This window comes from Cyprinus carpio, chromosome B9, assembly GCF_018340385.1.
Source record: "Cyprinus carpio isolate SPL01 chromosome B9, ASM1834038v1, whole genome shotgun sequence".
NCBI lineage: Eukaryota > Metazoa > Chordata > Actinopteri > Cypriniformes > Cyprinidae > Cyprinus > Cyprinus carpio.
Window position 1 is genome coordinate 30,794,379 of NC_056605.1, and position 15,083 is coordinate 30,809,461.

The following is a 15,083-nucleotide window of genomic DNA, read 5'->3' on the forward strand; positions in this document are numbered from 1 at the left end:
CGTAAACAAACGTATAAAACGCGCGAAAGATGCCAGCGTTTATCCTACAGTAACTCACGAACGGTCGGAGATCATAAAATGTGAAATACAGATGGAGGAAAGGAGTGAGAACTCCTACCCGTTTAACTCGGCTAAGCTCCGCTCGACTGTCCTCCGATCTAATCCCGACGGTTTAATGCGAGTCTCGTGAGCGCACACGTCACTTCCGCCTGCTCAGTGTACCTGCACCAACGCGCGGGATAAAAATAGATCACAGCGCGTTCACGTTCATTCAGAGTCGCTGTCCTGGAGGATGCTGGATATCTATGACCGGTATTATCGCGCTTACGTGTTTTTAAATCAATTACTGCTAGTCTATTTTAATTGCTGCGATCACTACAGTTACATTTTTCCACCAACACCACACCAACACACTTCAATCGTTCTGTGTCTACCGTGCGCGTTGTATTGTGTATTAGGGATGCGAAGTCCGATTCATTCGAACGAACCGTGCTCGTTCGGATCGGTCGTTTTTCAAGAACCGGGGCCTCAAAGAACTGACGCAGTGTTCATTTGTACGTCACCACGATATCTCTCTGCGTTCCAAAAGCCATAATGAGTAAAATAACAGTACTGGTTGATCAGTTTTAGATCAGCGCCCATGATTCATCCACGATAAGGGCCGAAGATAAATTAGAACCCTAAATAGATTAGTGCGATGTAAAAAAAAATTATAATAATAATAATTATGTGTTATATTTATTTGAATATAAAAATTCGTGTATAATTAAACCAACCCAGTAGAAATTACAGCACTTTCCCAATGGAGTTATGTTTTTATTTGACGACGGAATAAGAATCCTAAATTAGTTGATCTCTTTCCTCGGCACTTTATCCTTACCGTTCCAACAGTTCAAATAGTTTTACACGGTTTTACCAGTTGTTTCAATATAATTACATGTCATGATTTGTTTGATGTCTGTTGTTTTTAAATGCTATTTAAATAATTAAACGTCAGTCGTTTATTAATCCATACCACCCTAACAAAACCAGTTTGTAGTATGTGGTTCATTATTTAATTAATTAAGTTTGCTTTTTTGAGGGGATAAGACCCAAATAAGAACAGTTATGGAAACCAAAATCTGGGAACTGTTTCATAGTGCAACATCAAGCATTTGTACCAGGATGAGATGGTACATCTCACCAAGAATCCACGGATCATGTCATTACGAACCTCGGCAGTGAACCCGATTCGAGTATCCTCATGAAAGAATATTTTGTTTGAATGTACAATAAAAACAATTTGTTAGTTGATTTTGTGTTTGTTTTGTTAATTTGTTGTTTTGTTCAGACCGACAAATTCATTTAAAAGATCCGACTCAAGTGAGACATTGTATTCATTAGCGGAATCGGGCACACACAGCTAGGTGGTTGATGGTTTTGCTAACAGTGCATTTGCATACGTGTTTATTTATTATTAGGCTATAATGGTCACGGAAAAAGCTGTGTGTGTTTTTCTGTTTATAATTTCAGAGGATTTCGACATCAAGTGAGTTAACTCGCTATAGGTGAAAGCAGTGTGTTGGCTCTTTCACAGTGAAGGGCTTTTTTTTGCTGAAAGAGTGTGGGGGGGGTCGAGTGGGGGGTTTGGGAGGAGAGAAATAAATACATAATAATAATAAAATATAATGTTATGTTTAAATTATATCAACATTATATTATATGCATTTGTAACACGCAGATTAAATGCATTCATGGTTACCGCAAACAGTGTGGTAAATGCATTCTGAGAATGCACCTCAGCAGCAGCTGCCTATGTGTTTCATCAGCCACTGCAAAGAATGGAATTTTATTGACTACTGTTTTCATTTGCTTTCGTAACAGCGCCTTATTCCTGTACTTATTCGTAATGGAACACTGAAGTGATACATTGTAAGAATGTGATGACTCAAAAGATAATGCACACTATTAGAAAAATGGCTCTAAGTAAGTAGGTTTAAAATCAATTTTAAAACTTATTGGAAAATGATTGATTTCTGTACAGTGTGAACTGGACCATCACACAGAACATGCAGGAATACAAAAAATTGTCCACGGCAGTCCTTAATGGATACCAGCACAATAACACACTCGAGCAAAACATGCTGTCTGAAATGTAATCGTTATCGATAAATCCGATGAACAATTATTGGAGACTATTCTTTGTTGTCAATATCGACACACCAATACAGGCATATTTAATTATTCATGAATGGACAAATAAGTTCCTATATCACTTTTCTTTGAGGATAGTTAATTAAATGTTTCAGGACAGCAAACCATCTAACTAGGAAATGTAAAAAAAAAAAAACATTGCAATGTAAATTCACAAATGTTTACACTGCATACACAAATAGCACATTGTGGTATCATCATGAATCAAAACAGGCTAGTTTGCTTTCAGTACTTTTTGTTTATATGCAAGTTCTCAGGGAACACTAAAGAACACATGCAGAATATATAATTTAAACCTGAAACTGACACTCAACTTCAACTGTCTGAGAACAGTCATTGTGTTCACATGTCTGCATTTGCTTTGATATAAAGGCATTGCCTACTTGCTTGAAAAATGCAGGTAATGTTCGGATATGTGAAGATTAATATGTCAAATGTATATTCCTGCTGGCACATCCATAATGCAATGTCACTAATCTGACCATCGGCCATTAAACCCTGTCGCATTTTACCTGATTAAAGCATGTGTGCAATTATGCTACCTGAATGTTGGAAATAGTACAGAATTATGCATTTATAAAACCTTGGTAATTAGATCTTGTATAACCTGCTCTGCCTTAACAAATTAATTAATAAGTCAGCTGAAGTTTATGTTTAAAGTTTAAATATTTAATGTGCATATAAGCATTTAGTTATTTGGTAAATAGCCATGCAATATTGTCACGTTGTTATGTTTTTAGACTTACACTGTTTGATGTTGAGAAAAGTGTAATTAGAATTTGAAGTTATACTCTAAAATTTTATTTATCATTTTTTCACTCTAAAATTAGTATATCTCATGTTGTCCCCATGGCAAGAAAGAGTTGTTTTTCTGAAACGCAAAGATAAAACAGTTTAACAGTTACAGTTTGCAAGGAACATGTTAGTCTTAAGTCTACCGGTGTTTAGTCATAGTCGTTCAGATAGGCGTTGTTAGGCACTTAGCAGACACCAGTCCGTTTATGTCATTGGTCTCTGCCAAGGTCCATGCGTTTTATTGGATAATATTACACCACTTGGTCATGTCATTGCATACTAAACAAGGTCCTTACTTCACCCTGCAACAGCTCACACACATTTTTTCTTGCATTATAGAACATTATATTTGATGTGACATGTAGCAAACTAAAAACGTGATATTGGATCTGACATTTGTAATTTAAAATTGACCCAGATATCGAAACTTCTGTGCAAAATAACTAAAAGATACAATAATGCATTATAAAACATATTCAAAGGAGCACCAATATGTGTGAAGCCTAAATGTATGGCTTTATGGATTGTACAGAAATCGCATGAACGTGAGCGAGAATCTGGCACATTAACAGCATACAACAGAAACTGAACATAATTTCGTTGCTGCTGTTTGGTCACGAAAAGGCCCGTTTCTGGCCCACATGATAAAAATGTTAAACTCACAATACCAACCTTGTTTTTTACTTGCAAGAAAAAAACAAAGTCAGAAATGGAGGATGGGATATCCGTAAACTCACTTCAGATATACTCACCACGAATGTTCATGTCAAGGGAACACTTAAGTTCGAGAATTTCCAAAGATAGAAAAATCGAAATTGACCTTTGGCAGGAGCTTGAGTGACAGGCGACTATGAACCAATCATAACGCTGAAATCCACCAATTTGTACCGACAACACAGATGTTCAGAAAGAGAGTAGCAGTAGATTAACGCCGGTGGACTAAATCTTGAAAAAAGGGTAGATTGACGTTCTTTTTCGCGGTTTTAAATAACATAGGTTTCTTGATGTTCCTTACGATGTTTTGTTCGTACGTTAAAGTAAATATGAATAGATGATTCTAATCTTTTTTTTTTAGAATACTATGAACTACTAAATCTCACAATTCTGACGCTTATATCTTACAATTCCTGACAGTAGATTTGATTGATAAAAGGCCAACTTAATGATGTTTAGTGTGTGTAGCTTAAAGATGGAGTGAGTTATTCTTGCGTGCACTTTTTTAGTTTTTTATGCCTGTGGCAGAGAACCATCTTCCACAAGTTTGTTGTGCACAAGAAAATGCCACACCTTTAAAGAACACAGGAGTGTGTTTGTGTGTGTGTTCTGAGGGTCGAAAAAGTGTGTGTTAGTGACACTGGGCTATATGACGCAGATGCCTCTCGCTGGTACCGGACAAAAACACACGCAGTGCTGCTCAATTCCCGCCCACTGGAGCGCGGTCTGTATGGTGATGAAGGGGGCGAGCTCTCAACCTGCAGCAAACACAAAGACAGCTTTGAAATTAATCTGCTAAACCCAATAAGAGCTGCAATACTGGCGCAATAGTCCACTAAATAAAAACCACTTATGGAGCGCTGAAGAATATGGACCTGCCCAGGGACAGTAAAAACTGAATGTGCTTATGATGCTTCAATGTCTATCGTAGACTGCTTCCAACTGGGATCCAAATCTTGTAGACAGTGTTTCAGAAGTCAGCTCCTCAGAGAGTTTTTACATCAGGAAATTATCCATTAATACAAAGCATCTGTTAGCAATAAATCCTGATTTTAACACAACGAGATACTGTTAAAATAATACATTTAAAAATTGGGGAAAAATGGTAAAAAGAATTTTATTCTATTAAAGTAAAATATTAAAAAAACATTTATATGTGACCACTGGACCACTAAAACTTAAGTTTTTGTCATTTTTTGACCTTGAGATTTATAACATCCTCAGAATCGGAGATAAATAAGCTGTACTATGATTGTATGGTTTATTAGGGTGACTAGGATCAGCATAAGCCTATTGCGGAGATAGAGATACAAACTATTTGAAAAATCTGGAATTTGAAAATCGATAATTCGTTTGACCAATACAATCGCTTACTGTATTTTTGGCTATTGCTAAAATACAGTTATTACCCCCGCGACCTTAAGACTGCGTTTGTGCTCCAGTGTCACATATATAAATGCTGAAGTTTAAAAAAAAATTGGGAAATCCCCACAAACTCATAAAAAGCATAGATATTCTTTATTAAAATATTAAATATGCAAGATGCACTGTATAGGGGACCACTGCAAACTTTTGGAAAAATCCCAATCATAGCATCTGTCATTTTCTTCTTATGTATATATACAGTATATACTATTATCGATATATATCTATATATAATATATATATATATAAAGTAAATATATATATATGTTATATATACTAAGCCATTATAACAGTGGGCACATATACGGGCTTTATACACAAAAAAACAAGCACCAAACACTTAATGGGCATAAATATGTCTTACCAGCTCAATGCAATTACATTTCGAATAATTTTTATGAAAAAGTATATATTTTAATATACACTGCCTGTCCAAAAAAAAAAAAAAGTCACCACCGGGATTTAACTAAGGGAAATAGTATAAGGATCCTCCACTGGCTAATTACTGCATGGATGATTATGTTATGTGCACCAAAGATGGAGGTCAGCTGACTCACCTGAATGTAACTGGCATGACCAGGTTATTCCATCAATTCATTTTTTCTTCCATGATGGCACGGCAATATTCCAAGATGACAATGCCAGGATTCATCAAGCTCAAATTGTGGGAAGAAAGAGGGGTTTTCAGTTGAGCATGCAACATCATTTTCACACAATGGATTGGCCACCACCCGACGTCCAGAGTCAGTACCTTTACCCCAGTGAGAATCTTTGGGATGTGCTGGAGAGAGAGACTTTGAGCAGCAGTCCGACTCTCCCATCATCCAAACACAAGATCCTGGTGAAAAATTAACTGCAACTCTTGGACAGGAAATAAATGTCTGTGCATTGCAGAAGCTTATCCAAATGATGCCACAGCGATATGAATGCCATAATCAACGGCTAAAAGGCGGTCCAATATATTAGAGTGGCGCTACTTTTTTTGGAAGATGGGCCAGTGTATATATTTATACAATTACAAATTGATTACTGTAAGTTTAAATTGGGAAAGTCTCCACAATTCATCCACATTCATCTGTTACATTTACCTTACTTTTTATACCACATATCACACTTTTAATCACACCCGCTAATGGACACATATCTCTTACAGGGGACAGATTAATCGGATTTGCTTTTTTTTTTTATTAATATAATTATCAATATATATATTTTCTATATATAATAAATATTAACACATAAAACAAATGCTTTGATAGTTTTCCTTGGCATACTTGTGGGGAAACAGCACAGTGCAACGTGAAAAGTGTGAGATGAGTCAGTCTCAGTTGAGAAGGAAAGGCCTGTTGTTTGGCAGATTGCATGAGTCAAACCAGCAGAGGGTTTGTATGTGTCTGACTTGCATCATGGGGTATGGATTTATACCATATTCATGGATTTAAGTGCCATTGCCTTGCCTTTGGCACTTGTGAGCAGCCTTTTTAGTTTATCTGTAAAATCAAAAAACGCTTTGACGTCATTTCAATACAAATCTACCTTTAAAGTAGTAACGCAAAATTGCTGCATGTATGAGAGGAAGTGATATTTTCTACTCACAATGCGGTTCAGATCTGCCATGAGCGGAGTGTGTTTGTCACAGTGAAGTGTGACGATGGTGGTCTCTATCCAGGCATTATCAGTGTTCCTGCTGTCATCTACATAACCCTTATACACCTGCATCACAGAGAAAACACACATGCTGTGTAAACCGCTTGGGTAATTAATTGGGATTTTTTGGCAATTTCTGTTTACAGCAGTTGCACCCAGGTGATAGTGTGTGAACAAAATATATTACAGAAAAATATAATGCAAAAAAAATGCAATCATACAGTTCATGGAAGGGGGTAAATTCATAAAAAAAAATTAATAATAATAAATAAATTCTGTAATTATTTATTTATTGCATGCTGTATTTTTTTCCATGCAACAGGGCATATCTGCTTAATGAAAGTTAAGCTACTAGCTACAAGTAGCCCATATTAATATATGAAAAGTAATGCAGTTCAAATCTATGATCTAATGTCTGTCTCATTGTCTTTTAATCAGTGAAGTCTTGTGGATTTATCATTCTCACCTCTTCTCCAGCCTCTAGTTTAGACTTGGTCTTGTCATGTAACTTTTTACCCAGAATCTTCTCCAGTGTCTGTGCTAGAGGCTCATCGGGTTTAGATGAGCACTGCAAGAAAAAAAAGTTTAGGAACAAAAATTTAGGATTGACTCAATTATACAGTATGCTTAGCACATATCTCTAAAGCCAGTTTGTGTTGTGTTGAATGTAACTAGTTAATCTATGTTCCAAAAAAAATATTAAACTATCTCCTAAATATTCAAAAATTTTTGTTCTGTAGTGTGTCTATATATATATATATATATATATATATATATATAATATATATATATATATATATATATATCATACATCAGATTTTCTGCGTTCTCACCCCAGGAAGAGCCCAGTGTTTCTCTGCTTCATCCCAAACTGCGAGAAACTCCAGCACCTTGTGTTCAGCATCACGCCACCTTTAAAAATAGACAGAAAGCTCTCTGATTCATCTTACACTTACAGCGGGATGAACGCCATCTCTAATCTGCTATAATCTCATAAATGCTGTGGGACTGTGTTGTTTTTTGTATGTTCGGTTGTAAACGTCAATCTGAAATGAGATTAGAGTTTATTTCCGGTGGAGATCAGGACATAAAGGAGATTTTACTTCACCTGGTGAGGACTGGGTGGAGAATGTGATTCGGACCGAGGGATTTCAGAGCCCCTTTTCCCCGAATCCCAGTCCTTCCTCCTGGATTCCTGCCAAATCCATTCATGAGAATAAAATTTAGCACTCAAACAAATTAAATGTAAAATCCGGTAGGAGAATAAAGACACAGATGAATATATGTTTTGCATACCTGTGCTTTGTCCAAGAACTGAAAGTGTCAGAGCTGTACAGGGAAAAAGGGTGTTTTTATTTACAAAAACAAAACGCATTTTTAAGATTTATAATAAGTCTTTCAAAATTGCAATTCAGTGAAGTACTGTTCCCATCAATTCCATTAAAATTGGCGATGTACATTCTCTACATAAAGTCTAGAAACTATAATTTTTAAAATCGATGATGAATAAAGATGTTTTTTTTTTTGCTTTTCTGTTTTTATTCAAACTATGAATAACTGAATCATAATATATTCTACGTAAATTTTATTTATTCTATCTACACTACTGTGCAAAAGTCTTCAGTTACTAGAATTTTCAATTTTTCAATTAGTCTTCATTTTTATGTTTCCCATTTTCATTTTAGTTTACGTTTTAGTATTTTGTTGTGTTTTGTCATTTTCTATTAGTTTTGTTATATGTGGTTGTATTTTTAGTTTCATGTCAAGTTAAACTAAATAAAAATAGAAATGTTGCACTGGCAACTAGCTGGAATAAAACAGTTCATTTTAACTTTAGTTAATTTTTGCATTTTTTTAATAGAAATGTTGCCTTTGCATCTAGCTGGGAAAAAAATTAATTGTAATTTTAATTAAAGTTTTAGTTAATTTGTTGTGTTTTTGTTTGTTTGTTTTTAAATAAGCCTATATAGGTTTCCTTAATTTATATTTTAGCTTTAGGTATTTTAAGCCATCAAAAAAAAAAAAAAATCTATCTGATTTTGTTTTCCTTTATATATAATTACATAATCTATAATTTATTTATTACATTTTTCAAAATTATATTTTATTTCAGTTAAAATTTATTCTATTTCAAATAACGAAGCTGTTTTTTTATTGTTTTAGATTTAGTAAACTATGATAACCCTGTTTTAAACAAATTTACTATTAATACAGACACTGCATTCATTGCATTCAACATGTTTTCATTCATATGTGTTCAACTTGTAAACAAGATCTTTCCGACATGACTTGAACGCATTAGAGAAGAGACTTCACTTTGAAGCATGCAGACAATACATTTAATAGTGCACAACAATTGCACAAAACTATATCCCTGATCAGTTTGATTAATTTGTCAGAATGAAACTCACTCGCTGCTGTCCTGTTCATTGTAAACTGGGGGAAGATATGGAGTGAAGTTTACCTAAAAAAAGCATAAGTCACATGAGTCATATAAGATAAACAATCCAAAATAATGTTGTTTAATTTGGTAAAATATGTTATATGATTGTTTTCAGGCACCTCCCAGGGCACCTTCTCCTCAGGCACGGGGAAGCGTTTGACTGTACTGCTGGGATACTGAAGCTGACGTGCAAACGTGTGAGGAGCCGCTTCTTCATCTGTCTCCTGTCCACTGGATTCACCGTCATCTCTGTCAGAGCTTCTACCTTCTGGACAGACAGAAGAGTTCATTCACAACAGCAGCAGACAGCTACTGCCTTGAATTAAGGCACAAAACAGGGTGCAAAAATAAGTGATGATAAATAATAGGTCATCTAAAATACTCCAAACATCATTATTTATTCCAAAAAACAAAAAATTAAAATCATCAATCATCAATCACAACATAAAATAATCAAAAGTGACAAAAAAGACATTTATAATGTTGAAAACATTAAAGATTTCCATTTCAAATAAATGCTGTTCTTTTGAAATGTCTACTAAACAAAGAATCCTGAAAAATAAAATGCATCACTGTTTCCACAAAAATATAAGGCAGCACAACTGTTTTCAACATTGATGATAATCAGAAATCAGCAAATATTAGAATGATGATGCTGAAAATTCAGCTTTGCATCACAGCAATAAATTGCATTTTAACATGTATTCATGCAGAAAACTAAATTGTTAAATTGTAATAATATTTAACTATTTTTACAGTATTTTTGATCAAATAAATGCTGCCCTGAAGAGCAGAAAAGACGTTTTTCAAAAACCATTACAAAATCTCACTGACCCCAAACTTTTGAACAGTAGGTTGTCATTTAAAAAAAAAACATTATTTGTTCCTCGAATACTTAAAAAAATGAAGCTTGTTAAACATACATATCATGATCCAGAAGGATGCATACATCTCATAAGAGCTGATTTAAAAACACTCTGCTCACTCATTAGTGGCGGCTGCATTTTGGATTTGCATCCCTGAGATTTCAGTGCATCTATAATCCATCGTAAAGCTTTGGTGGACTCCGAGACCTGCCAGAAGACAAGACATTCACCATCCGACACTCACATTTGCTTTGACACACTGCCTGAAAACATGAACAGACCACAAACACTGATTGTGTGATATCTGTGGCAGAAAGACACCTGGTCTTCAAGCTTGGACAGTCGTTTTGCCATGGTGGCAGAAACCATCTCCGACTCGCGCTCCAGAAGTTCTGACATCACACCAACCCTGAGAGGAAACAGACACCATTAACCTTTATACCAGCTTGAGATTCAAAGTTTAATTGAAATGTCATTTGAATGCCTTATGATTATGCATTAATGACATACTACTTGTATACACACACACACACACACACACACACACACACACACAAATATATATATAATATATATATATATATATATATATATATATATAAATATCCATATATATATATAAATATCCATATATATATATATAAATAGCCCCTGTGTACATTAAGGATATATATGTATAATTATATACAATTAATATGCATAAATGTAAACAATAATAGCATTTATGTACTATATACCATAGTACTATATTTATATTTTAGAAATTATTAATATTTTACATTTTCTTTTTAGATTTTCATTTTACAAGTTTTTTTTTTAAAGTTTTTTGCTTTTGTTATTTATTTGTTATTTTTGTAAATATTTCTATTTAGCTTTAATTTATATTGTTCTGTATTACATTTAGAAAACAAATCATTTTAAAAATCTGAAGGCATAATCTGAACTTTGTAGCAAAAATGTCAGGCACAGATTTTTTTTTTTTTATTTTGGAAGACTGACATATTTTAATAGCTGAAATTCATATTCATTTATTCTTAAGTTATACAAGATTCAACTAATTTTTTTTAAATCATTTAAGTTTATTTTAAGTTGAAGCAGATGGATTTTTTTTTTTACAGTCAAAATGTGCAAACAGTAATATTACTCAGAATGTAAATCAGGTAGGAACATCATGCCATGTAATTAATATTCATGAATGTGAGAATTTTAAGCTCATTAATATTATTTTAAGCTCCTCCCCTACACATTCAGACCATTGCTATGCTCCTCCCCATATTCTCGAGTAGATTTAAACATTTCCTCGTCTGAATTCAGATCAGCGAGCACATGAGCTGCTCTGTTTGATGTTGTACTTCTCCGCGGTGTCCTGGATACGATGCTCCACGCTCTGGCTCTCGTCCTGTCGTGTCGATGCCAGATAGTTGTCCTTCATGTAGGCCTCCCATGACAACAGCTCCTCTTCCTCAGTCTGCTCCAGTTCCTGTCCTATGAAGAATCATGCACTTAAACCAGGGATCGAGACACTCAACAGCTGCTTTAAACTAACAAAAACATAAAAAATGAAAGTGCTTTTCCAGCACTACCAAATTCATTGGGTTTGGTTCCCAGGAAATGCATGAACTGATGAAATGTAAACACTGAACGCAATGTAAGTCACATTGAATAAAAGCATCTGCTGAAAGCATATATGTAAATGTCAAATTCATACAAAAACAGGCAATTCTAAAAAAAAAAAAAAAAAAAAAAATTAAATAAATTAGTTTAAAAAAATACATAATTTAAAATGGGCAATTCTGATTGGATTAGTCAAGTTCAGAGTTGTTAAAATGCAGAGTAACACACAACAATGTTATTTTAGTATTATTTATATACTGGTATAGCATATTTTCAGTTTTCATTTGGATTATTATTATTTTTAATTATATATATATATATATATATATATATATATGTACTGTATATATATATATATTTCTTATGTTATTATTTTTAAATTATAAATATTTTCCCTTTTAATTAATTAATATCCATTTGATCATTTTTATTTATTTATTTATTTTTTACATATTTCCATTTAGCTTTAATTTATATATTTTTTTCGAATATATATAATATATTTTAAAACTTCAGCTTTAATTCTAGAACATTTATTTCAGTTTGTTGGGCAATACACTATTTATATTTTAGCATTAGTGTAATATCATCTATTACAGATACTGTATACATGCCGCAGGTAATTAAATAAAATGAATAATTATTGTTGCTTTTTATGTTGATTAGACAGACTCGTCCTGTCTAAGTGTGCGCTTCTAGGCCAGTATAAAGTGGACTAGACTTCATGCTGTTGACTATTGGAGATCAGTAATCTATCATGAGAAGGTGTTTAGGCTCACTGAAGGTTTTGTGTCTCTGTGGAGGGTAGCGCAGCAGCACTGCTCTGATGAAGAGGATGAGGTGACTGAGGAGGATGAAGGGTGGAGGAAGAGCGGGTCGACTGTGGTACTCCTTAATCAGCTCGTAGCGCTGGAACTTCCAGATAGTGTCTGTGTTGTCTTGGACCTCCTGGAACGTGTAGCTGTGAGTGATGCACAGTGAGAGAGAGTGTAAAGCTCTGAAATTCACTGCAATGTTTTATAATGCAACTTCTACAGTTTTGTACAGGAAACGCTTCACGATTGACAACATACAACCTGAGACTTATGAAGATATATGGGCTTTCATATTACAAAACCAAGTAAGCTGTCTGCATTTTAAGGCATAATACATGTACATTTAGTCATTTAGCAGACGCTTTTATCCAATGTGACTTACAAATGATGACAATAGAAGCAATCAAGTATTTATTTGTGTTGTGTGTTAGTTATAGTGCCTTGTTGTTAGCTTTACAACATATAAATGGTCAAATCTATTGAAATCAGATGTCAATGTCAAGTCTAGTATTTTATGAAGAGCACTGAACAGGAGACATTCAAGCCAGCTCACTAGGTTTTGGAAACAGAGTCGCTGTGCAGATGAAGCAGGTAGGTGTTTGTGGTCACCCGTCTCTGTCGGTTTACTCACTTGAAGATGGCGATGAGGAGGTTGAGCAGCAGGATGTTGGCGAACAGCAGATAGACGCACAGCATGATGATGGTCAGCCATTCTGGGAAGGCCGGCATGTTCTCATCGTTCAGCATGGGACATTTGGGCTTCAGAGGATCGGAGCCGTTCACACTACAGCTGGCCATATCAAACTGAGTGTCTGGATCACAAAATACAGAAACATTAGCTTTCGGACTGCTCTTTATTTGGACTAATTCTTAGTATTTCTGAACGTTCCTAAACTGCCTAGTGACTGATTTAGACTACTGACTTTAGTCATTGATTTCAACTATAGAAAACTTGCTTCTTTTTTTTTTTTCATTTTAATCACATATGCAATATTTTATAGTAATATAACAGTTTATTTAAACAGCATTTTTCATTAAATGTGACTGCGTATTTAAAGAAAAAATGTTCTTACACTAAATTATAACTCACTTCAACTGCTGATTTTAGTTCTAGTTATTGAGTAGTAGTATACAAAACTTTTGTTACATTTAATTTTTACACATAAACGTATTTACATATAATAGTTAATATTTTCATATGCAATCACTTATAATAAACAATATGCACATGCAATATTTGATAATACAACATTAAAACAAACACAGTTTTATACTATATTTAAATTGCATTTTGTGCTAAAGATTATCGCAGAAACATTTCAACAACTTACTTATAACTGACTTCATCTACTGACTTACAGTCATTTACTGTAAGTATACAAAACAACATATTTTTGCATATTTATATATTTTTATATGCAATAGTTTATAATAAAATAGCAAACAATAAAAATTTGCATATGCAATATTTTAGTCATTGACTTCAAGTATTTGCATATGCAATTACTTATAATATAGCAACAAATATGAACAGTTTAATATAGTATAATATTATAACAAATATAATTTTAGTGCATATCTACATAGCATTCTGCATTAAATTTTGATTTAAATAAAATAATTACATATATTTAATATTTGCAAATGCAATATTTTATAATAAAACAAACTTGCATTTTTCAGTAAATTTATTGCATATTTAAATATTCTTCTTAAAGTATAAATCAAACCAACTTTCGGAGCTCAAAGCAGGTGTGTCTTAATATGTTCACACAAAATCGATTTCTCTAGACAGATAGACAAATAAATGAGATTTATATATCAGAACCCTACTGTTGTGATCTCTTCCTTAAGCGCCTATCGAGTGATTTCATTAGTAAAGTTAGTAAACTGCTCACTGTCTATATTAGTGGGGACGTTGCCGAATATGATGAGGTAGGGCTCATAGACGGCTCCGCGGATGATCCAGTTCAGTCTCTCTTCATTGTGAATCAAAATGCCCTGCTTGGCCACGCCATACGCCACCACCCAGATACTGAGCAGAAACATGAAGAAGACTTGCATTATGAGATGAGTCATCTGCAAAGAGAAGAGAAAACATTCATATCTCAGTCTGTCTGCATTTGCCCTTACATGTTGCATTATGAGATGAGAGGCTCATACGAATCTTTTTCAGAATGTTTCATATTACAATGAACTCTTTTATTTCATAAGCTCAAGAAATATTTGATTCCTTGTGATTCTCTCACCACTAAGGCTGTGTAGAATTATAACATAACACATTTGCACTGAATAAACGAGCATTATGAACACACAAACCCACCATTCTCCTGACGATGATTATCTTGGGGCCCAGGGTTCGGCTGATAGTGAAGATGGCCATTAATCGGAGACTGAATATGATGAAGTCGATGCAGAGAACAACTTTACCCACGTAGAACACAGTACCGGAGGCCTGCAGTCTGTGCAACAAACACAAAAAAACTGATTTCCTTTTCTTTGAATTCATCTCTGAGTCATTGTGCAACTCAACTGAATTTAAATGAACACACAAGGAACAAAAACTTTATG

The 15,083-nt window shown here is 34.1% G+C and overlaps 1 protein-coding gene across 1 annotated transcript in view; it reads right to left on the reverse strand.

Moving 5' to 3' along the window:
• Positions 1 to 3,505: 3,505 nt before the first annotated feature.
• The window catches only part of LOC109081928 (transient receptor potential cation channel, subfamily M, member 2), a 32,746-nt gene continuing 21,168 nt past the window's right edge, over positions 3,506 to 15,083 (reverse strand). The window contains 16 exon segments of the mRNA XM_042730442.1: positions 3,506 to 3,545; positions 4,378 to 4,460; positions 6,724 to 6,840; positions 7,241 to 7,342; positions 7,608 to 7,686; positions 7,883 to 7,969; positions 8,071 to 8,103; positions 9,186 to 9,238; positions 9,337 to 9,485; positions 10,203 to 10,290; positions 10,405 to 10,492; positions 11,436 to 11,568; positions 12,477 to 12,658; positions 13,144 to 13,324; positions 14,411 to 14,569; positions 14,826 to 14,974. Coding sequence (XP_042586376.1) covers positions 3,506 to 3,545; positions 4,378 to 4,460; positions 6,724 to 6,840; positions 7,241 to 7,342; positions 7,608 to 7,686; positions 7,883 to 7,969; positions 8,071 to 8,103; positions 9,186 to 9,238; positions 9,337 to 9,485; positions 10,203 to 10,290; positions 10,405 to 10,492; positions 11,436 to 11,568; positions 12,477 to 12,658; positions 13,144 to 13,324; positions 14,411 to 14,569; positions 14,826 to 14,974 — 1,723 coding nt within the window.